At 58.3% G+C, this 24,297-nt stretch overlaps 1 protein-coding gene across 1 annotated transcript; it reads right to left on the bottom strand.

The window, feature by feature from the left end:
- Positions 1–407: 407 nt before the first annotated feature.
- On the bottom strand, positions 408–23,687 carry srfbp1 (Serum response factor-binding protein 1; the record flags this gene model as incomplete). The annotated part of the gene is made up of 6 exons (XM_066150786.1): positions 408–1,913; positions 2,076–4,938; positions 5,359–15,220; positions 15,287–21,551; positions 21,603–23,400; positions 23,455–23,687. The coding sequence occupies 6 exons, from the start codon at positions 23,685–23,687 to the stop codon at positions 408–410; spliced, it is 22,527 nt and encodes a 7,508-aa protein (XP_066009611.1).
- Between the last annotated feature and the right edge of the window lie 610 nt (positions 23,688–24,297).

Raw genomic sequence — 24,297 nt, forward strand, 5'->3', positions numbered from 1 at the left:
CTCGTAGGCCGTTTGGGGCATTTAATGCAGAAGATCAAGGTCAAATATGCGTCAATAAGTGTCTAAAAGTGATCAAATCCCATCACGGGCAACAAGAGGCACTCGTTCAATGAGCTCATCATTATTCGTTACGGTCTAGAAAGGCCCAATTACAAAAGTAGAAATTACCGCGAAGGAAGCAAGTGACATCGCGCAGTAGGAAAAATCGTCATGACCAAAACAAAATAAAACCCAAGAGGTATCGTTGTGCAACCACCTTTTGTCCCCCCCCTTCTCCAAATCATCCCATGAAGCCTCAGGTGTCGTAAGCTTCGTTTTCTTTGTGATAATGTACCAACCCGTTTCCTTCTATTCCTTGGGCCTTTCGACCATTTCCCATAATTACACACACACTCTCCCCCTTATGTTTAGTTGGATCGCACGTTCGACGCTTGTTCGGGCAGGAAAGTGCCCATGCTGAGTTCGCTGTGTGTCGCTGCCGCGTTGCCGCCAATCACCGACCCGCCAACCTCGCTGCCGGGCGTGAACAGGCGGACAGACTTGCCCTTGGGCCGAGCCACCAGCACCTGGGCGGGACACACAACGATCTCGTCATCGTTGTTGCCAGCGTCGTCTCCCTTCTTGACGACGAGAGGGAACAGGACGATGCGGACGACGGCGTGTTGGCCTTCGAGAGACTCGTTGTTGAGGGACTTGTCGCCGCTGCGCTCATTCATGAGGGCGGCGTTGAACGTGACCGTCTCGGCGAGCTCGCCGTCAGCATCGTATTCGGGCTGCAGCGGCGGGAGCATCATGTACTCGGCTCGCTGGGTGCGCATCTCGATGGAGAGGTCGACGGCCTCTCTCATCACGCGGCGCAGCTGTGATTGGATCTGGTCCTCCAGGTTGGACGGGGGAGGGAGGACCTTGGACAGCGTCTGGAAGATGGCCTGGACCACGGCCTCGGTGTCGAGGTCGCGCTGGTGCTTGAAGCTCGGGCGCTTGGAGAGCAGCGTCAGGGTGACGGCACGCCACTGTCGGACGGCCTGGGGAGGGCCGACCTCGGTGAGGAGCTTCTCCAACGACTTGAGCTTCTGTCGTTGTTCGCGGTCCATGCCAAAGAGGTAACGGGTGAACACAAACTCCCAAATCATGTTCATCGTCATGGACATGAATACGTCTCTGCGTCGCACGCGGTCGGCGAGATAGGCATCCACATCAGTGCCATCGAGGATGGCGTTGTCGAGTCGGTCAATGACCTTCTCATCATTGATTTCATTCGTCAACCGACAAGCGCGCATGTCGGAAAACTTGGAAAACCGGAGGACCCATTGCTGAACGTGGGAGCACAGCTGCTGGCATCGGTGGTCGAAATGGTCGACGTCCTTGACGTTCAAAAAGTCGGCGTCGGCGCCCTTGGCGGCCAGAATCTGGCGCTGCATCTGGCGGATCTTGTCCTTGGCAGCGTCGAGCTCGGAGCGCAGCTTGCTGATTTCGGCATCCTTTTGCGACAGCGACTCTTGGAAGCGGCCGTGTTCGTTGCGAACCTCGTCCAGCTGTCGCGACGTGTCTGCATGCTGCGTCTCCAATGAACGGTAGCGTTCGTTGTGTTGGGCAGCAAGCTGGGCATTGGCGCTGTTGAGGCCCTCGTTGACCTCTGTCAAGCGAGCGACCTCTTTTTGTAGGAACTCGAGCGACTGCTTGAGGACGTCGATCTCGGCGTCGCGTTCGGCTAGGATGCCTGAAGCTGAAGCGCGATTGCTGGTGGTGGTGGTGTCCGCGGTGGTTCGAGCATCGGCGAGCATGCGGTTCTCGGCCAGGAGCTGTTCGACGCGAGACTCGAGCTCGAGGACTTGCATGCTCTGACGGCGACGCATGCTGTGTGGTCTAGTGGGCGAGCGGGGGGAGCCGATGCGGCCCTCGCCAAAGCCATCCTACAGAGGCCGGGTCAGTGGAAAGTCGGTGAGGATTGAGCAAGGCTGCACAGGCCAAAACTCAATTTGAACCAGACGGTCGGGGAGGCAAGACACGAGAATAAAACAAACGCAGGGATGGCTTGTGCGGGAAAGGAAATGTCAAAGATGGGATGAACTTACAAAGACGTCGGCCATGTCCTTGGTCCGGACACGACCCTCGTTGGCGACGGGGGTGTTTGACGAGCTGGTCGGGTCCTGGGTGAGGTCTTGCTGACTTCGTTGGCTGAGAGATCGCAGGTCTCCGCTCATGCGCCTGTCTGTCCGGCGGCGGAGAGGCGGGGTGGCAGTGGCTGGGCGAGAGATGATGCCTGGGCTTTCAGGCCGGAACTTGAGTGGCTCCGGTGTTTGTGAGCCCATGGCCCGCCTGTGCCGCGAGAGGCTGCTATTGGATATGGATCTGCGCGCTACAGGGGGCTCGACCGGCGCTGGCGATTGCAGCCGTGCAACACGCTCCGAGACGCTGCGATTGCCGGGCGGGGGCGTGCTGCGCGGTGACGACGTGCTGCTGATCGCAGCCCCGGCCAGCGCCGCAGAGGCCAGGTCTTGGTACTTGGATCGCTTCCTCTCCAGCTCTGGGCTGATGCGCCGCATCTTGTGCGGCTCCGGAGTTGGGGTATCGAGTTGCTGACTGCCAGGGTCGCGCAGAACAGGCGTCTTGGACATTGGATAGTCGCGAGTCTCGTCCTCAGCGAAAGGCGATCGTCGGATAAGGTCTCTGACCGATGGTGATTTTGCCCTCTCTGCTTCACGAGATCTCCTTCTCTCACGGTGACTGGACAGCTCGGGCGTGCGCTGAGCCTCGCGCCCTTGCGAACTTGTCTCTTGCCAGTCGCGCATGACACCGCTGTCTCGCTCGACTTGGCTGTCAAGACCACTCTTGCGGAAAGGGTGAGACGAGCCTGAGCTCAGCGCGCTGTCACGATGGGGCTCTGGTGTGCGTAGTGCCCTCCGAGATGATGTTTTGGGGAGAGATCTGGGCTGAGGTTCAGCTTCTTCGTGAGCCTCCTCCTGGACTGGTGGCAGGATGCTTGGGACCGGGCTTCGGAAACCTCCTGTCTCGTAGAATGGCTCGGGGCTTCGGGATGAGAGGACGCTGAAAAGATCGCGGCGAGACTCGGCCTCGAAGCCGCGATCAACGGCCTCGTCCAGATCACTGGTCATCGTGCTTGGCTCTGGATCCAGCGATTGGCGAGTGTCCCTTTCAGTAGCCGATGGGATCTCTTCAGGCTTTTCCTCTCGCCCCAGTACAGGGCTTTCGACATTGTCGTCCAGGGCCTTTTCCTTCAGAGGCGCTGTCAGACTAGGCATCCCTTTTGAATATTCCTCCTTCTCCTTCGGTGACGGCAATTCGCCAGATTCGACTGGGTTCCGTTGAATGGGGGGGCCATCTCTTTGCTTCGTGTCTGGAGCAAAAACATCATCCTCCTCCATCGCCGTGTGTTGTCTTTTGTAATGCTCCTCATCCTTCGTAGTGTCCGGCTCGGCTGGCGCCTCTTGAGCAGACGCACTCTGCGGCTCTTCACCGCCCCAGAACTTCTCAACCTCTGCGTTTGCAGCCTCACTAACGTGCTTCTTGTCGGCGCCTTCCCACAGTGATGGATCGTCAAACAAGTCGTCCTCCTGCGAGCTGCGTTTGTCTGCGTATTTGGACTTCTTTCCCTTCTTCTTGGCGCTGCTAGACTTGGCGAGGGTTGCTGCTGCCGCCGCAATCGCCGCCGCGCCAGCCGCGACACCAAGTTTCGATGAGCCGGTATCTTGGTGTTGCTTTTCGGGGGTCGCGGCCCGGTTAATCTCATTAGGGTCGTGATCAGTCTTGTGCTCGAGGTATGAAGCGGCAATATCGAGAGCAGATGGAGTCCCTGAAGGGTGTTCAGGAACCTGCTTGTCTACATTTGGTTCCGGGTGGCCTTGGTGTTCAGAGGCGTCCGGCGCTGATGTAGCATGATCTTCAGGAACGTCCCTGTCTACGTTTGGCTCCGAAGGGCCTTGGTGTTCAGGGGCGTCCGGCGCGGATGTCGGAAGCAACGAAACATCTGCAATCGTGCCAACTTGCTCGGCAGCGTTGTTTTCCTGGCTGCCGTGGTCCTCAAGGTCCACAGCTGCGATATCGCGGGAGCTGAAGATTGGTTCCGGCAACAGTGTGTTGGACTGCTCCCTGGTCTCCAGTTTCTTCCGCTTGTCGGGCTGTTCGTAGGGCACTTCGTGCACGACTCTGCTTGTGTCTTGCGCCGGCGTCAAGTCAACATCCGCGGACGTGGATGATTTGGGAGAAGGCGTTGTAGCATCGCCTGGCCGAGGGGTGTCCGCTGGGGTCAGCAGAGTACTTGCTGTCTCGGGAGGAGGCGGCGCGGACGCACTCCTGTTCTCCTCGAGGGGTTCCTTGTCAAAGTATCCCACGTTCTCGGCACCCTCTGGCGCAAGGCTCTGGTCGGCGTTTGGCGCAGGCGTCGGGTCGCTGTTTTGTGGAGATTCTACGTCAACCGGAATCGACTGTTTCTTGCCCTTCTTTCCCTTTTTGGACTTCTTGGTCACTGGAACGTCCCATGCGCCGAGGTCGACCACGTCCAGAGAAGATCGTGTGGCTTCTGGGAGGTCCATACTTCTCGAAGTGTCCAAGGCTGCCGTCGGCGAGGCGGGACGCGAACCATCGGCGTCGACATTGACGTCTTGTCGATGACTTGCACTTGAGTGGGCTCGGTCTTTCGCTGCGGGGCTTTGGGGTTTGCTGTTGTCATGTCTGCTCTCCCGTTCGTCGTCTTCCTGCGCAACACTCTCGGTCGGTCGCTCGGAGAGTATTGAGCGTTCCGCAAAATCAGGAGATCGAGACCGTATTGAAAGCATCGAGCGCTCCGCATAGTTGGGAGATCGAGATCGTCCAGAGAGATTGGAATGCTCCGTGTAATTAGGGGATCGAGATCGTCGAGACCGTCGAGACCGTCGAGAAAGAAGCGAGTGCTCCGTGTAGTTAGGAGATCGAGACCGCCTAGTGAGAAATGAGCCCTCTGTATAATTGGGCGATCGAGACCTTCTTGAAAGAAGTGAGCGTTCTGTGTAGTTGCGAGACCGAGACCGTCCAGAAAGAAGCGACCGATCCCCATAGGTAGGGGATCGAGACCGTCTGGTAAGAAATGAGCCGTCCGTATAACCAGGAGAACGAGATCTTCTTGAACGAGGTGAGCCCTCAGTATAGTTGGGAGATCGAGATCGCCTGGTAAGGAATGAACCGTCCGTATATCCCGGAGACCGAGACCTTCTTGAACGAGGTGAGCCCTCTGTATAACCAGGAGACCGGGTCCTTCTCGAACGAGGTGACCCCTCCGTATAACCAGGAGACCGGGTCCTTCTTGACCGAGGTGAGCCCTCCGTATAATTAGGAGATTGAGACTGTCCAGAAAGAACTGACTGCTCGGCATAATTAGGGGTTCGGGACCGCCCAGAAAGAAGCGAGCGCTCTGCAAGATCAGGCGATTCAGACCTTCTCGAAAGAACCGAGTGCTCCTTGAGGTCAGGAGATCGAGACCTGACTGAAAGAATGGATTGCTCCGCAAGAGCTGGTGTCCGGGCCCGCGCCGGTGAAGGGGGGTTGGAGATGGCATCCGAGGGTTCGGCGATTGTAGGGGGGTTATTGAAAGAATCGGCAGCGGTGGACGGCTCGCTCTCTGGCTTGAATGACGTGATATCGTCCTCCTGGGGAGTGGCAACTTCGGCATCTTCAAGTACTTGATTCTGCCGCTTTTTCTTTTTCTTGTCTTTTTTGCTCTTCTTTGTCGGAGCACTCGACCACTCGTTTGTCCAAGCTGCCAGAGGGTCGAAAGATGCAGCGTCAGCCGCGGCATCTTGCTGTTTCTCTTCTGCCGGCGTTTTCTCCTGCTTTCCCAGGATCTTGTCTGCGGGAGAATGGGGACGTTCCATCTCGCGAACCAGGCCCATGTTGGCATCGACGTTAAGGGGTTCGGAGAGGTTTCTCTCATCTGGGAAAACATCGGGTGCGGCGATGTCGGGGATCTTGGCCTCCTCTATAGTGGAGACGGCCGGCTCTTCTTCCTTAAACTCTTCCACCGCCGGTCCCGCAGGGGTGGCAGCCTCAGACGCCATCAGGTCGTTTTGCGCCTGAGACTTTTTCTTCTTCTTGTCCTTCTTTGACTTCTTGGCAGGCAATGTCTCGGGCCACTCATCTTCTAGTAGGGCGACGGCGGCTTCCTTGGTCCGTATGGCATCCTCCAGACTGGCAGAGGGCACGTCATTGACGCTTTCAAGCTTTGGCTCTGATGTCGTTGTCGGTTGGTCTACAGTAATCGGGGCAACCGGAACGATCTCTTCCACCGGCTGGGCCGGCTCGGGCAGAGTTTCCGTTACGACGACGGGAGCGTCCGACGTTGACGTAGGCGGTGCCTGCTCGACAGTTGTGGGTGGTTTTACATCGATGTCCATTTCATCCTGAAACTCGGCTTTCTCAACGACAGGCTCGATGGGAGCCGGGATAGAAGCCTCAGCAGGGTTATTGGTAGGCGCTTCAGCCGCTGGCAAGTTTGCTGCTGCGGGGAGATCGTCGGATGCGCCGTCGGCAACAGGCAGCGACCTCGAGGTTTCTTGTTCAACAGCGGCATCGTCCATGGACAAGCCCTTCTTCTTCTTTTTCTTGTCCTTCTTTGACTTCTTGGGCGTCAAGGGAATCTCTTGTTCAGGCTGGGGAGCCGTGGACTCCTGGGTGTGGACGACATCCGCCTCGGCCGATTGCGAAGGCATCACATCCATGGAGTCCTCGGCTGGTAATGTCGCGGGAGCTGTGAGGCCTGTCGCGTTAGAAGCAGGATCAGCGGGGACCTCCTCAGACGGCAGTGTGGACTCGATAAGATCAGCAGATGTCTCCTGAGGCGGCTGCGTGGACTCGAGTGGAGGAGCAGTAATGTCAGCCTGTGCCGCCTCTTGGACGCTGGGAAGAGGTTCCTCGGGAACCTCCACTGTCGGCGTAGCATCAGAAAGAACATTTGAATCATCCTGCAGCTTGGCCTTCTTCTTTTTCTTCTTGTCCTTCTTGGAAAGCTTGGGCGAAGAGGGCTCATCATCTATGATATCAAATGTGTCTGCCTCGTCACTGCGCGCCTTATCTGCCTCGAGGGCAACGTCTTCCATGAGCGTGTCCGCGTCAGGAAGCAGAACATCTTGGGCCTCGGTGGCAGGCTCTTGGACATCATTGAGGTCAGCCGGCGTGTCCGTTGGTGGCTCCTGGGAGATGTCTTCCGCCGAGGGAACATTGTCCGAAGGAATGTCAAGAGAGCGCTCAGTGACAGGGTTGACGGCAGACTCGGCAGCAGCCTCGAGTGAGGGTTGCGGCTTGATCATCTCAAGAGCCTGTCCCTTCTTCTTTTTCGACTTCTTGGCCTTCTTGTCTGGCAGCGGGAACTCATCCTCGGCAACCACTGGCTGGCTTGTCTCAATGATTTCGGGTGCCTGAACCGGCGTCTTCTCCTCCTCCAAAATTGGAATCTCTTCGGCTGGCTCCACAGCGGCACTCGCAGGCTCGGGCTCGGCGGCCACTGTTTCCTCCCGAAGAGACTGCTCAACCGGAGGCTCAGCCTCAAGTGCTGGCTCCACCTGAGCCTCCTGGGCCTTCTTGCCCTTCTTCTTATCCTTCTTCGACTTCTTCTCCGGGATAGGGAACTCATCCTCTGCGTTGACGGTGACCGGCTGCGGCGCCTCGGCTGTCTGCGTGGGATCAAGAACAGTGTCCGCTAGGGCGGTCTCGGCGACGGGGGGAACATCTGCCTTGGACAGCTCTTCCGTTGCAGCAACATCCAGATCCATGGGACCTTCGTGCTGTGAAGGCTCAGCAATCACAGCTGGGGTGGCCTCATCAACAATGGCGTCATGAATAGAGCTCTCTTGTCTGACTGATTCGTCATCAGGCGCGGTGTCCATGGGTTGCTCGCGCGCTACCTCCTCTTGCAGGGGTTGGGGTTCGTCAGTCGTAGTAGTCGCGTCTTCAGTGAAGACATCTGTTGGCTGGGGAGTACTTTCAGTCTCTGGCATCACCATCTGTTCGGGTTGTCCAATAAGGGCGGCTTCGGGGGCAGGGGGGGTCTCCGTCTCCGTAGGCAGGGGTTGCTCCGCGAGGATGTCAGCGGAAGCACCCTTCTTTTTTTTCTTCTTGTCCTTTTTTGACTTCTTTGGGGAGACGGGTTCCTCCTCCTCCAACGGACGGGCTTCTTCCGCGGGCATAGGCGTGCTGAAGGATGGTGCATCAGGCTCGACCACCCGAGCTTGTTCAGACGAGTCGACTTGCTCAAAGGCAGGCTCGTCGACGGCGGGAACTTCAGCCGGGGCGGGTTGTGACTCTGGCGCTGGAGTCTGCTGCGGCGGGCTTGTTTGTTCGACGACTGGCTCCGTCGCCGGCGTCACAGTCGGCTCATCTGGGGTCTCGGGGCCCTTCTTCTTCTTCTTTTTGTCCTTCTTCGACTTCTTGGTCACGACGGGGAACTCATCTTCTGCCAGAACAGTGGTGTCGGCAATGCTATCCGAAGGCATTGTTTGTGCTTCCTGAGGAACTTCAGCCTCAACATCCGGCGGCGGTTGAGAGACGGACGCTGGGTTTGGTGCGTCTTCTGGGCGGTCGAGAATGAGGGTGTCTTCCTGGGTCGAGGCCTTTGATGAATCCTCGGGCAAGGTATCGTCAAGGGGTTGGGGGTCCCTGGAGAGTTGGAGATGTTCTGCGTCGGCGGACAAGGTGTCGACAGGTGGGGCAGGCGCGGGAGTGGATGTGCTTTCCCCATGTCCAGGCTGGTGGTCCTGCCGTGTTGGGTCCTGGAGACTGCCTTGGGCTTCTTCGCCACCAGAGCTCTGCTGCTGCTGCTTCTTCTTCTTGTTCTTTTTGCTCTTCTTTGTTGGTACTTCGAAACCAGCATCATCAGCTTCTTGAGGTGCTTGCGGTTGCTCGTCCCCAGCGCTTGTATCATGCGGGGCATCAGGAACACGGGACACGCCGGGAACATCTTCGGGCACGCCTTCGACAACAGCCTCAGAGGTCTCAAGGGGAACGTCGGAAGTCTCAGCGGTAGTCTGGTGCTCATTTACTGCATCTTCCAGACTTGGAGATCTCTCATCCTCCTGTGCTGGTGGGGACGGGGGCGCTTGCTCAGCAACAATTTCTTCGGGCTTTGAGGAAGACTCTTCGGGCTGCGCTACAACCGCGTCAGCATCGTCAGCTGCCTGAGCTGCGGCGCGCTTCTTCTTCTTGTCCTTTTTGCTTTTCTTGCTGTTAGGTTGGATCGCCCATCCGTCATCACCAGCCCACAGCGCAATGTCCTCTGCGCCGGGAGCGTTGGCAGCGTCCGGGATGGAAGCCGGCTCCGGCTGCGCCGATGACTCAATCGGTGCCGAGGCACCGGGTTCAGCAGCTGAGGGGCTGTCATCCACATCCAGTGCTTGGGTGTCTTCAACATCGTCCGGCTCTCCGGCGGCGGCGGCCTTTGCCTTCTTGGCCTTCTTCTTGTCCTTTTTGGACATGTTGCTTGGGGTTGCGGGCTCGGACCAGACGTCAGCTCCCTCCACGGGCTGTGTCTCAGTCTCGTCGGGGCTCTGGGTGGTGCTCCCAGCATTCACAATCCCTGTGGGTTCAGGGCCTGGAACGGTCTCCGACAATGAGTCTACTTGCGGCTCCGAGGCGATGAATTCACCAAGTGATTCCGGGGCGGCAGTTTGACCCGGAAGTGCAGCATCGGTGGCGCGGGGAACGGGGTGCTGCTCTTCCTCGGCCTTGTGTTCTCTGGAATCCCCAATGTAGGGAGAGTCGTTGAGATTGAAGTCTTCCGGGCGAGACTCGGCTGACGCAGCGGCGGCGGCGGCGGCGGGATCGATAATCCCCGCGTCAGAATTTTTGGCACGCTCCAACAAACTGGGACTGCTGGGAGTGTGACGGGGACGGGGACGGGGACTGGGTACCTCGTCCAAAGGCGAGGTGCTGCTGGAGGCGGCGTGGGAGGGCAAAGGTTGGGGGATCTTCGGGTTAGAGTCTTGGTTGGCCAAGGGTTGGACCGGGGTGTTTTGTGGGCCACCAGCCTCCAGGGCCGAGTCGGTGAGGGCCGGTCCCACGGGTTCTGCATCCGTCATCCGCCCGTTTTGCGTGTCGACCAGTGATTTGTCGTGCCCTGGCCCACTGTCCGGCTCCACAATGGCATGCAGGCCGGGGTCGCTGGTGCCAACCTCTCCCGTTTGGGCGTCTGCTGTCGCAGATGGTTTGCCAATGGCACCAGAACGGCCCGCCTGTTCAGCATGTTCGGCGTCCGATGTTGCATCAGCCTCGCTGCTTGCCACCTGCTCCGCTTGCTCATCACCCTCCAGTGTCTCACCGCCCTTCCGGTTGGCCGCACCACTGCTGGACGAGCCAGTTGCGGGCAGCATTCTGTGGGCGGAGGGGAAGTAAGCCTGCTGGGCGGTGGGAATTGAAGCGTCGCTCCTCGTGGCTCCCCGCGTTGTTGCGTGCAGCCCAGAGGATGACGGGAAGTAGTCGATGGGGTCAGCAGCAGCAATGTCGTGCGCGTGTTCGTGCGCGTGTTCGTGCTCGTGCTGTTGGGGCAGCGCCTGGGTGGTCTCGCTTGCAGGGTGCCTTTGAGCTTGGCTTTCTGGGTCGAGATCCTTCTGCGCCACACCTTCGCTTGTCTCGTCGACAGCCATCGTGTCCGAACCCTGCATCTCCTCACCAATTGCCCGAGGCGGGCTCTCTGCCTCCGATCGATCCTCAGGTTCGCTTGGCTCCGTCGTTTGTAGCTCTCCGGTGGCTGGGGGCGGGGCCGTCGCCGCCTCAGGTTGCCATTCCGAGCCGTGGCCGGCTTCCTGAAGAGGAAGATCGGAATTGTTCGCGGCGGATCCCAGTTCAGGTGCCCACGTCACGGATTTTCGTCTTTGCTCGCCCATAATTGCAGCAGGTTCGGCCTCGGTCGAGCTTTCTGCTGGCGGGAAACGAGCTTCGTCACTGACAGGCTCTCTCGGCGGAGAGGAAACATAAGCGGACTTGTCCATTGTATTCGCTACATCTGCCGTGCTTTCGGGGATACTTGTGGACGGGCTGTTCTCAGGCTCCGGGTCCAAGGTTGATGACTTCTTGCCCTTCTTCTTTTTCTTTCCCTTTTTGGTAACAGCTGGCCCTGCGTCCGCCTCCTCTGAAATCTTGACGTCCGTAGCGAATTCTCCGCTTGTCGGGAGCTCAGGCGGCGGTGATTCCGTGTCTCCCGTCTTGTCTTGTGTGATGCTCGTGCCCTTGTCCGTGATCGTCTCGTCCTTTGCCTCCTTCTGGTCCTTCTGGTCTCCAGAAGTGTCCTCAATGGCTGCTTGCAGGGCTGCAGCCGCGGCGGCTGCCGCTGCTGCTGCCGCTGCCTTCTTCTTCTTTTTTTTGCTCTTCTTGGACTCAACTGGCGAGTCGGGTTCGACTGGCGTCTCAACATCGCGGGGTTGCTCCTTCTCAATGAACGGCTCTTGCGGCTTAGTATCGACCGCGTCGATTTGGCTGTCGAGAAGGGTGGGCTCTTGCGAAAGGCTTCCAGGCGCGTCATCCTCGGTTTCAATGGTGATGGGGCGTTGCGGCGGCGTTGCAAAAGTCTCATCGTTGCTTTCGGCGTTTGTAGGCTCTTGAGATTCGCGAATAGCCGTCTCCGGTTCGTCTGGTTCCTTTGTCGCCGTCTCTTCGGCCATGGTGGCTTGCTCGGGAATGGCTGCAGGCTCCATGGACTCATCTTGAGGGATAATAGTAGTAGCGTCGGATTCTGAGACCTCGTTCTTGCGAGATGGTGAAGGCTCTTCTGACAGGAGAGATACATTGTCAGCCTGGCCGACTGACTCTGTCAACGTGCTGCTTGGTAGCTCTTGAGTCTCTGTGGTGACGGCCAGATGCTCTTTTGCAGCATCCAGGTCATTGCCCTGAGCTTCGTCGGATCCCTTCTCGATCGAAGAGACCGTATCCGGGGCTGGCTCTTCTGTGAAATCTGGCGCCTTTTCCTCGGGCGCACCAGCCATGGCCGGAGTCTCAACAGCAGCCGGAGTCTCAATGATTTGAGTCTCGACGGCAGCTGGAGTCTCAACAACAAGGTTGGTCTCCTCGGTGGAGAATTCGATATCAGCAGGAATCTCGACAGGAGCGTTGTCGACGACAGCCGGAGTCTCAACAGTAGTCTCGCCTGTAGGAGTCTCAACAATAGGAGTCTCAACTACGGGGTTCTCGATCACAGGAGTCTCAACGACTGTAGTCTCACCAAATGGAGTGTTGGAAGCAGGGGGTTCAACAGGAGGGTCCTCAGCAGGGGCTGGAGTAACCTGGGAAGCCGTGTCTACTTCGTCGAAAGCAACAGCAGTGTCACCCCTAGGAGTCTCAACGATTGGAGTCTCGACTACAGAGTTATCAACTACAGGAGCCTCGAGGTCACGAGTCTCGACAGCTGGGGTCTCAACGATAGTCTCACCGGTAGGAGTCTCAACGATTGGAGTCTCGACTACAGGATTATCGACTAAAGGAGTCTCAACAGCTGGAGTCTCTGTTAACGGAGTCTCAGCAGCTTGAGGAACGACAGGAGGTGTCTCCGTCGTTGGGGTCTGAACAGGTGTGTTTTCCATAGACAGGATGTCGTCCAGCTGGGATAGGGAGGGTCCCTTGCTCTTCTTCTTCTTTTTCTTCTTCTTCTTTTCCGATTGCTCAGGCTGAGCAGATTCGGCGGACGGCATTTGCGTGCTCGCTGGCCCAGGCTCGGAAAGCTCGGGAAGCTCAGCTGCGCTATGGGTCGTGGAAGGGACATTGTCAATAGGCTCAGAAGTAGAGAGGGGATCCTCTTTGGGGCCAGATTCCGCCGCGGGAACTTTAGCGGTCTCTGCCTCGCTGGTTGTGGGCTGCGATCCTTTGGGGAACCTGTCCTCGAGTGTGCCGGAGTAGACATTGTCTGAAGTAGCTTCCATGGGGCTGGTGGGCGTAGCCTCCAGATCCAATCCACGTGATTCTGATGAAGGCAATTCAGGGTTCTCGGCAAGGTCCGCATGGACGTCTGCAACAGGAGTTTCCTGTTCAAAGACAGGTTTGGCCTCAACGTGTTCATTCTCAGCCGCCAAAGATAGGTTCTGGTCCCTGAGAGGGGGGGTGGGCGATGTCTCTGCCGGCTCTGCGATCTCACGGACGGCACTCGTTGGTTCCTGCGCAGGCTGGACATCGTCAGAAGGCAGAGTCGGCAGCAGTGGCAAGTCGTCCTCCGTGTTGCCGAGCTTTGCCTCGTCTTCACCGGGGGCCCTTTTTGGTGGAGCCGAATCGTCGTCCAAGCTGACCGACTTCTCTTCCAAGCCAGAAATTGAAACTTGTGGCCCCAAGGAAGGCTGACCATCAGCAGGCGCGTCTTGAAATGTGGGAACGTCCTCGCTATGACCAGACAAAGTGTTCTCGAGAGTGGCAGGCTTCTCTTCCGCTTGAACGGTAGGCTTAGACTCCAATGTACGCTCGTCGATGCTGGCTGTCTTCTCCACGTCCTCTTCAATTGGAGCCGACGAGTCTGCCACATCATCTCCCCGCGCCAACTGGTTGTCATCTTGTTCCAAGATAGGAATGTGCTGAAGTTGAGACTCCGCGTCGGGCAACGGGGCAATTGGTGCTGTGGACTCGAATGTGGAGGGGCTCTCATCCAGCTTGGCCGACACTTCCTGCTCCGGGAATGGCGTCACTGGCTCGGAGGCAACGGGGTTGGTTTCACTGGCCTCAGACGTTGACTTGACTTCACCATCCAGATCGAGTGCCTTCTTTGCCTTCTTCTTCTTTTTCTTACTCTTCTGTGTCTCGGGAGATGAAGGCTCGGTGACTGAAGGCGCAACAGGCTGCTCGGCTTCATTGGCGTCCTTGCTCTCGCCGGAAGTCGGCGCTGAGGATGAACCGTCTGTGCCGGGCAAGAGAGCCGGTTCGTCGGTCTGTGGCACAGAAGCGGGAACGGTGGTTTCGGTTTTGGGAAGCCAAGTCGCGGCTTGTGGCTCAGGCAGCTGGGATGCTTGCTCAGTCTCAAGGGCTGGACCACCAGTATCAGCGTCTGCCACAGCAGCTTCCACCTCAACCATAGAGTCATGTGCTTCAGTCTCAGGCGCGGGAAGCGTGTCGTCGGCAAGGGAGGATGTGCAGTTGTCCTCTGGCAATTGATCTGGCACTGGTTCCGTGGCAGACTCGATCTGGTCGCGTTCCTCGTCAGGCTTCGCAGAATGTTCAAGCTCCAACGCCCGAGCCTGAGCCTTTTTGAGTTTCTTCTTGTCTTTCTTGGACAGCTTCTTTTCGGCGGGAACGTCTGCTGTAGAAGGCTGAACAGGGGCAGTCTCCAAGGCCTCAGCATCAACGGGCGCCTTGCTCTCAACAGTGGACATCTCAGGCTGAGTTTCCCCAGGAGTGTCTTCACCGCGCACATTGTCGTTGGCGCTTGATAGTAGGCTCTCGATCCCACGGACGACGTCATCTGAAGGAGTCTTACGCTGGATGGATTCGACCGGTGGGGGCAAACCATCTCTTGGGGCGATTGAGACAGGCGTATTGTCGTTGGACAAGACATTGCTGCTGGCAGGCGGATCAAGGTTGGTGTGAGTCGATGAGGGGAGATCTTCTTCATGTGGCTTAGATGAAGGGGATATGGGCATGGAGACCTCATCGGGAGGGGCCACAACCGATGGAGCCTCCGTTGAAAGCGCCTCTTCACGTGCGGGAACCTCAGCAGCGCGCGTTTCCGAAAGGGGAGCGGCTTCGCTCGGGATGGCCTCTGTCGAGGGAGCTTCAGCTGGGGCCTCGGTGCCAACCTCACCAGAAGGAGGTGCGGACTCTTCTGCTGGCATCTCGCGAGGAGCATCGATTGAGTGCCGTCGGTCCTTGCCAATCGGGCTGACAGGAGCATTATCATTCGACGGCAAGGCGGCATTCTCGGCTGGTGGCTTGGTAGAAGTGGCGGCCTCCGTCGGGGCAGCGTCCTCGTCCATAGACAGCGCCTTACTCTTTCTCTTCTTTTTAGCCTTTTTGGACAGTTTCGTTCCAGCAAGTGGCCCTGCCGGTTCGAACATTCCAAAGTTTTCCAAGCTTTGGGTGTCGGGGTCAGACTGCTTTTTGCCCTCGGCCTGGTCGCCATGGCTGAGAATAGTCGTAGCAAGCCCGGCTGCCGCACCGCCTGCAACGGCGCCAAGAGCGACGTCATGCGCATCGGAGAGACTCTCCTCTTCAACTTTAGCCATCGCTTCGGATCTATCCAAAGACCTGGTGGGCGTGGGGCTCGGCGGTGTGTCTGGAAGGTCACGCTCCATTAGATTCTTGACGATAGACGGGGGCGTCATGTGCAGGAGATACGAACTTCTGTCCTTGGAGGTGACATCAACTGGCTCTGGCTCTGGATGTGTCCCGACCGCCGGTAACGTCTCAGGGCTGGTCGGCAGAGCAGGCAAATCTTCTAGCTGGTGATCAGAGGCATACAGCTGGTGAGATGCGTGCGGGAGATGAGGAAGCGCGGGCGATTCGAGCGCAATAGGGCCTCTTGAATGATCCTCAGGTTCTGCCACAGGGCTAGGAGGCAGAGAAGGTAGGTCTTTCATGGGCTGCTTTGGAAAGTAGAAGTCGGCTTGTGGGGGAAGGGCGGGGGATTCTGGGGCGAAGGTGATCCTTGGGGCATTCGTCCCTTCACGATCCATTACAATTGGCTCCGTTGTAGGACTGCTGGGTAGAGCAGGTAGCTCCTCCAAAGACTGCTCTGGGAAGTGGAAACCCACATCTTGGACTGAAGGGAGAGCAGGCGATTCAGGTGCGAAAACAACCTTAGGAGGGGCAGGCTTCTCACGCTCCATCACAAGGGGCTCCGCTACAGGGCTTCCGGGAAGGGAAGGTAAATCGTCCAGCTGCTGCTCCTGAAAGTAGATAGCCGTGTCTGGGACGAAGGGAAGAGCCGGCGATTCAGGTGCGTAGACGACCCTTGGAGGGGCGATCTCCTCACGGTCCGTGACAAAAGGCTCCATTGAAGGACTTCCAGGGAGGGCAGGCAACTCTCCTAACTGCTGCTCAGGGAAGTAAAAACCTGCGCCTGAAACCGCGGGAAGAGCGGGCGATTCAGGTGCAAACGTGAATTTCTTCGACACGTCCTCGGCCACAGGGCTACCAGGAAGAGAAGGCAACTCCTCTAGCTGCTGCTCCGGAAAGTAGAAACTCGCGTCAGGAACTGAGGGAAGACCAGGGGATTCAGACGCATAGGCGAACTTCTTCAGCGAGGCCTCAGTCTCCGCCAGAGGGCTACCGGGAAGAGAAGGCAAATCCTCTAGCTGCTGCTCTGGGGAGTATAAGTTCGCGCCAGGAAATGAGGGGAGAGCCGGGGATTCGGGTGCATAGATATGTCTGACGGCCTCGTGCTCTGCCACAGGGCTGGCGGAAAGGGAAGGCAACTCATCCACATTGTAAGCTGGTGTGTCGAAATGCCTAAATGTCTCTGGAATTGTGGGGAGAGAAGGGGACTCTGGAGCATAGGTGATTGTTGCTGGAGGGTCCTGCTGCTCTAAAACAGGGCTGAGAGGAAGAGCAGGCAGGTCTGTCTCGAGCTGCTCTAGCAAGCGGAAGCCTGTGCCTGGCCACGTGGGAAGGGATGGAGACTCCGGCGCGTAGCTGATGGTAGGAGCAGGTTCATGGTGCTCTAGCATAGGGCTGCCAGGCAGAGCAGGCAACTGGTCTACTGAGTCGACCGGGAAGATGACATCTCTAAACTTGTCTGGGGACGCTGGCAGAGCTGGAGACTCGGGTGCAAACTTAGGGCCAATATCGCGGTCCCGGTGTTCCAGGACCGGACTGGCGGGAAGGCTGGGCAGCTCTGCAAGATCGTACTCGGGAATGTCTAGCCGTGCAGCATCTACAACCGAGGGAAGTGCGGGCGACTCGGGTGCGAAGCTGACGCCCTTTGCGATTGGCTGATACTCTGCTACAGGGCTGCTGGGGAGGGCAGGCAATTCATCGAGGTAATGTGCTGGGAGACCAAAACCTTCGGCGTTGTCTGGGATGATAGGAAGCGCAGGAGATTCGGGGGCAAAGCGGACGCTCTTGGGCGAAGCTCGAGGCTCCACCTTGGGGCTGGCAGGTAAAACAGGCAAAGCCTCAAAGTAATGGTCTGGGAGATCGATTCGAGGGGTCTCTGTGACGGGCGGAAGAGCAGGAGATTCAGGGAGGAATTTGGGGACAGTATGCGGCGCTTCGTACGCGTCCTCAGCCAATGGACTTGTGGAAAGAGCAGGGAAATCTTCCGCGTCGTGGAACTGCATAACAGAAGAAGGCGCCTGATCTGTCACAGGACTAGCGGGAAGAGATGGCAGGTCCATCGGCTCATACTCGAAAGATTCCAGTTGCCTGGCTGCATCAGGCATGCCGGGAAGTGCGGGCGATTCAGGGAGGAAAACAGGGCCTGTGGGCTTCTCTGCCAACCCAGGCTGAGACTCTGGATCGTCAAATAGAGGAGGTAGATCTGCTATTGCGCGCTCCAAAGACGGCTCAGCAGGCACTGCAGCTTCATGCTCAGTTACCGTACTTGCTGGGCTGGCAGGGACAACAGGTAGCGCAGCCAGGTCACGCCCTGACAGCTCCAGTTGTCTGTTTAGGTCTGGAACGACAGGTAGAGCAGGGGACTCAGGGCGGTACATGGCACGAGTATGGTGCAGTGCTTGCTCGGCATTTGGCGTTGTCTCCTGCGAGCTGAACTGGTCTCGTGCACCCGGAGAGCGGAACACATCCGTGTTGACACGGAGCTCATCAGGCTCGAAAGGTGAGGCCTGAAGCTGGCGGAAGTACTCCACGTCGTTCTCGCGGAGAGCAAACTGCGGTGCAGGGGACTCTCGGGACGAGGGCTCGCTGGGTGGCAGCCCCGGAAAGTCTACGTGTGGCTCCGTAGACTGAGCGGCGTGCTCCTGGCGAGCCTGCTCGAGCAGGTAGAGCGGTTTAATTTCCTTGCTGCTCTCCCACGAGAATGGTCTGATGGAAGGACGCCGGGACAGGGCGTTCTCCGGGGCCGTTGGAGCCGTCGGAGAAGTCATGGGAGAGATTGCATGTCCCAGATTACCTGGAGATGATGGGCTGGACCTTTGTCCGAGCCGCAGCTTGAAGGGCACCGCAGTTTGGCTTGGGCTCTTGTGCGGGGTGTCCAAGTTGCTGCGGCGCCGGACATGCGTCTTCATCTCGTGCTGTCGTCTCCGCTCCTCTGGGGGCGTTTCTGGCCGGCTGTCGGGCAGGGCAGGGAGGTCGTCGAGCTCTTCCGTTGGAGAACCAGGAGTGCTCGGCGGCATAGGACTAGGCGGGAGGGGAAGGAGGTCGCCATATTGCGGGTCGATGGCTGGCCTGATTGTCCGCTGTGTGATTTCGGGGTCGAGAATGTCCACGTCTGAGGAAGCACTGGCGGTCCTTTCCAAAGAAAGAGAATGTTCAGACTCTTCCGGTTGAGGTTCGGTGGCGTTGGAGCGGGACATCATGGAGCCCAAAGCTGCCACGGCGCTCGCCAAGCCGGCACCCGCGCCAAGGGTGCCGGCATTATCTAAAAAAGACTTCTCCTCCTTTCCAGATGTGTCCTTGTTTCCGCTTCCCGGTCTAAACAGGCTAAAGAACCCGCTGCTGCCGCGCTTCTCTTCTTCCTTGGTGCTCTTTTTGTCATCGTCCTTGACACTCTTCTTGTCGTCGCGGCTACGTCTCTTACGGCCGGACCCGTCCGATGCCACAGACTTGGCGTCGTCTTCTTCGTAACGGCTGCCGTTGGAGCGGCGATCTGACTTGCTGCGCCGCGGTGTCGAATCGGACACGACAGAGCCTGTGTCTTGGTCGTCGATCCTAGATCGATCTCGCCGCGATTTGGCAGGACGATCGTCCCAGTCGTCCACAGGCTTGGTGGGCGAGCTTCTCCCGCCGGCAGAGACGTCCTCAATCTGCTTCTCGACGTCGGTCCACTCGTCAGAGCTCTGCTTGGACTTTTTGGACTTTTTCTTCTTCTTCACTGGCGAGTCCAACGGGTCGTCGTCCTTCTCGCGAGGTTCTGTCGGAGCAGTGTCGTTGTGCTCGGGCAGCTCCTCGCGATAGCTGCGCGGCTCCTCAACGATGATCTCCTGCGGCTCTTTCCCATCCTCCTGTACCACAACAATGTCTGATCTGGAAGACCGTTTCTTCTTCTTTTCTTTCTTGCTCAACTTCGTCGGTGCAGCGGCGTCGTCATCTGCTTTGGGTGTCTCAGATGACGCCGGCGCCTGGGAAGATGGCTCATCGCGGGAGCGTACGTAAGAGCTTGGCACCTCAGAAGGCTGAGAGTAGAGAGAAGAAGACTCGTCAAAGGATCTTGTGTCTTGGATGGAAGGCAGTTCGTCAAAAGAGGTGCCAGCGTAAGGAGAATCATCCATGGATCGGGTGGTCGGGGGGGATCTTCGCTCTTCAGACTGGCGCCGAGAAGTTGGCTCGTCAGCAGAACGGCGGTAGTCATACGTTGGCACTTCATCAGAGCGGCGGGCCTGGTAAGTTGGCTCGTCAACATAACGGCGGGAATCGTATGTTGGCTCTTCAACAGGACGATCCCGGTGGGAAAACGACGGCGAATTCCAAAGGGGGTCGTCAAGAGGGTCGCGAACTTTGGGACCGACCGACACAACGGTTGATACAACGGTTGAGGGGCTCTGAGACCTGTCGTCGTTCCAATCGTGCTCGGGCGCCGTTTGTGAGAAAGGATCCAGCGGTGTTACCGCCTTTGTTGTCTCCTCCGGCGCGCTCTCGACGCTCTGTCTCTTGGCGGCCTTCTGCTTGCGCTTCTCTTTCTTGCTGAGCTTCCTACCAGGCTCAGATTCGTCGCCAGCAGGCTCTTCATGCAAGGCTTCAGTCTCCTTGGATTTGCCCTTATCACGATACTTTCTAGGGAGAGTATCGAAAGCAGCATGGCCGTTTTTCAGATCCTTCTCCACAGGGGTGTCTTGAGCCTCGCTAATGACGTGGCCTGGCTCGCGGGTGGCTGTGGGCTGCCCGATATTCTCAGGACCGTAGATTCCCAGGTCATTTACCGTCTCTACGTAAGGCTGCTGGTAGATTGGCTCATTCTGGCCCGGCGGACTATCACGCCGCATGTAGGTAGGGTTGTCAATGACAATGTTGGGGTCAAATCCAGTGTCTTGCAAGCCAGCAGCGAGGACGGACGCGAACTCCAAATCATCCGCAAACGCCCCGGGCATCTGAGAGGTTTGTGGACTGGACGGCTTCGGGCCTGGCGCAGGAGGCAAGTCATCCTCAAACGAGGTGGTGACCTTGGGATGGATGGGGGAAACGGCAGGCTCCGAGGAAGGCTCGACGGCTCGGGACTTGGGAGACTGCGGTGGGCTGTGTCTCTCCCTGTCTTCCGTCGTCTTGTTCTCCTCGAAAGGATCGTGAACCTCGGAGGTAGCTGCCGCTGCAGCGCCCGCTCCGCCGATGGCTGCGGCGATCACGCCCCACGGGGTGCTCTTACCGAAGCGCTTCTTCGACTTCTTGGGAGAAGTGGATGAGGGCACGCTCTTCGGAGGCTCCGGGCTCTCAATCTCAAAACTCTTGGTCTCGTTCTCGCCCCAGGTCACCGACTTGGCCGTGGGTGTCGTTGGTCTCTCGACAACCTTTTGTTTTGGTTCAGGAACGACTTCAGGGGCGATATCCGCGGGAGTTGCAGTCACCTCTACGGATCTAGGCTTTGGCACTTCACGTGTGCTCTTCTTCGGCTTTTCCTCTTGTCTCGCTTCACGGTTCGCCTCCTTCTGCTGCTCAGGGGCAGGTGTGGCGCGGGGGGTGATATTAGGTGTAGGGAGGACGAGATTCAATAGGGGCCGCTCGCGCTCACAAGAGGGGTCGCGAGACCGGAAGACATGCGTGGACCCAGGACCAAGCTGGCCTTCCGGTAGACGGAAACGGGCGAGCTCGTCTGGTATTATGACGTGGTCGATACGAACATCCGCGTTTGGCGCGTCGTAGGGGCTCTTGTCGTGAGGATGGTCCATCTCCGGGGGTGTCACGATGGTGACAACTTCAGGTCGCTTGTCGTCATCGTACTTGCCTACAACGGACCCGTCATGAGGCGAGGAGCTGCGAGAGCGAATTTCGTCCTCGGCAATCTTGCGAGCAAGGACGGTCTCCCGGTAATGCCTGTCGGCCTCTTCCTGGACGGCGTCTCTGGCAGCCTGGGAGCTGGTACGCGAGCCATCCTCGGTGACATGTTCACTACGATGTTTTCGCGATCTCTGTTCCTCTACGGCAATTGCAGAAGCAAGAGCGGCCGCGGCGACGGGCGCAGTGGCATGCTTGACCTCGTCGTAAATTGCCTTGGCGGCGTGCTTGTCCTCTTCGAACGAGTCTCTGCGACGGCGGGGTTCCGGCGTTCTCGAGCGGTCTCTGAAGCCTTGCTGGTACTGCTCCAACCTTTGCTCGAGCTCGAAAGAATCCTTGCGGCTCATTCGTGAATCCGAGTAGTCGGGCTTCCTCGGGGGCGAATCGTCGAAATTAGGCTCGCGATCAACAGTCACGACCTGGGGAGTCAGCGGCCTCTTGGGCGTGGCGTTCTTGGGCGTCGCGTATTTCGGTGTTTGGAAAGCGTCGTCAGCGACCTGGAACTGGAAAGGGTCAATAGGGGCTTGTGTAAAGGGGACCTCGGGTTGCTCCACCCCATGATGATCTCGGGGTAAGTCAGTTTGCTTCTCTACCCGCTTCGCATCCCGGCGTTCTTCGACGACTTCCGGCTTACGCTCATCTTTACGTGGCTCCTTGGGTTTCTCTCGGCGCTGTCGATCTTCCTCCGGGTCATACTCTACTCGAATTTCGTCACCTTTCGGCAGCCGGTACACCTCTGGACGGGCATCTGGACGGGCATCTGGACGTGCTTCCGGCTTCTTGGTCGGCTCGGGAGGGGCATCGCCGCGGGCGGTACGGTTCTTGTCTCGTTGGTCGATGATCTCGACGGGGCTATGCCTATATGACCGGCGTTCGCTGCGATCGCGGCGTTCACGGTCATCCATTTCAATTTTGACAGGCTGATCTACCCGCTCGTCTGGTCGACGGCTGTCTCGAGACTCGCGGGGGTGGTCTCGCCTCTCCCAGGCCTCACTCCGGCGCTCGTCGTGACGTTGAACGTGATCGGCAGAGTCCCTACGGTTAGCCATGGCCACGCCAATGGCCGCGGCCGCGGCCCCAGCACCGGCAATGGCTGTCTCGACGGGGATCCTACCAGGGCTCCTGCCCGTGGGCGTCTGGCGCTTGAAAGTCCGGGGCTCTACATATCTGTCCGCATCATAAACCTTGGATGAGACCGGGACAATGGGCTTAGGTTGCTGCAGGGGAACAGGGGCGGGTCGGGACTGTTGTGGGAGGTCTTGCCTAGACGCGGTCACAGAAGCGCGGTCAAAGTCAAACTTGTCTGGGTCCGAAGTTGGCACGGGATACACATGCTGCATCGGCTGCTGCACTGGCTTCTTCTCGGTCTTGGGTGACTGGACTTGCGCGACGGTTTCCTCGTGATGACGGCGGAACGAGCCTGCAGATCGAGGGTCGTCCTGTTCGCCAAAGCCACAGGGGCTCTTGACGGCGCCGCGGAGAGAGTTGTAAGGGCCGAAGAGACGCGGGTCGACGACGGTGTTCTTCCGTCCAGGCGGCTGAATCTGCTCAGGAGGCTCGGCCGAGATCCTAGCAGACTTGGACGGCTTGTCAAAGCCGTAAGCCAAGCCGCCGCCATCTGAGCTGTCGGAACTATCCGTAGACGATTCATCCTCGGACGCGGATTCCCAGTCGTCGTCAGAGGAAGACTCCTGCACTTTCGACGAAGGTCCCGCTTGACTCTTGCCGCCCGCTTTGTTATTGCGGAAGTGACCAAAGGCAGCAGCTGCACCGGCTATACCGGCGGCACCAGCCAGCTGGGACGCACGGGACTTGCCGGCGGCGCGCTTGTCGGATTCATTCTGCCTCCTGGCGATGTCCTGCAACTGGCGGCCAATCTCGAGGATTTCTTCATCGTCGGTCTTGGGCCGCGGCTCAGGCGGCGGTGGTGGTTGCTGACGGACCTCAGTAGGCGCAGGCTCATTCCGATACATGGCGGGACTGGCATAAGCAGAAGCCGCGGGGGTTGGACCCTGGCTCTTGTCGCGTTCAATGTAGCCGCGGCCGTAGGCCAGGTCGGAGTTGACCGAGGACGAAGACGAGTTCGTAGCAAAGAAGATGCGAGCCTTTTGCTTCTTCCTCCGCCGTCGCTCACGCTGCTCCGAGGGGGCCCTCCAAAAAGTGCTAAAGACACCGCCGAACCTTGGAGCCTTGGCCGAAACGTTGAGGAGGGACGACGAAGTGGATGACGAGGCGGACGAACTCGAGCCGCCGCGCGGGCGCGTTCTCGCAGGCTCGGTGTATGCCGATGCTGATGCTTGGGAGCCGGCATATCGATCGCGTTCGGCATATTGTTGGGGGGGTTCAGAATATCTCTCAGCTTGGGCATATCGCTCGGGTTCTGGGTATCTCTGGGGGTTCCCGTACGATTGTTGCTGTTGGTATTGTTGATGATGATGATGTTGTTGTTGTTGTTGTTGTTGTTCGTATCGCTCAGGTCTCGGAGCGTAGCTTTCATGATCGGGGTATCTTTGGGGTTCGGCGTAGGATTGGGAGTATTGCGACGGAGAGTATGTCTGGGGTTGGTATTGGTATTGTTGCTGCTGTTGCTGCTGCTGCGAATAAGGGTACTGCTGTGGTTGAGCAGACGGGCCTGGCATGCTGGATACAGTGGAGGGGGTGTCGGCGGCGGAGGCAAGCTGTTCGCGAGAATCACGCCGGTCCTTTCTTCGCCGCCTAGAGCTCTCCGGGCTCCGGCGACGTGGATCACCACGCATCATGGTTGAAGCGGCGATTGGGACCCCGTGGTGCGCATTTGTCGTGGATTGGTTTGCGCGCGATTGAATGACGGGATAATTAATTGTACGGTTGCTAGATGTATGCGCGGGGTCCTTCAGGTCGGCGCAACGATGTTCGAGGGGCTGTTGCAAGGCTGATTGCGATAATCTGGCGATGTTATTGTTTTGTTTTTCACAATAAGCAGCAGCCGGGACAAGCCGTGAAGCTCATCCTGGGGGTTCAGAAGATTGGCAAAAAAAAGGCCGGGTGGGGGAGGAGGGTGGCTGGGGATCTGTTCTGGGACGATGGGTGGGTGGATGGTTTGGATGGTGGAAGAGAAGGGGTCAGGGTCGCCGGGGGTGGTGCTGGGTGGTGCTGGGTGCTGAGTGCTGAAAAAGCAGCTGCAATCTGCACTAACCCAGACTTGTCGGGCCAACCTCGCTGCTCGTAATCGGCCAGGTTCAGGGTCCAGGGTGGGAGGAGCGGAGGAGT

This window comes from Colletotrichum fructicola, assembly GCF_000319635.2.
Source record: "Colletotrichum fructicola Nara gc5 chromosome Unknown KSG_Nara_v1_contig01, whole genome shotgun sequence".
Lineage (NCBI taxonomy): Eukaryota > Fungi > Ascomycota > Sordariomycetes > Glomerellales > Glomerellaceae > Colletotrichum > Colletotrichum fructicola.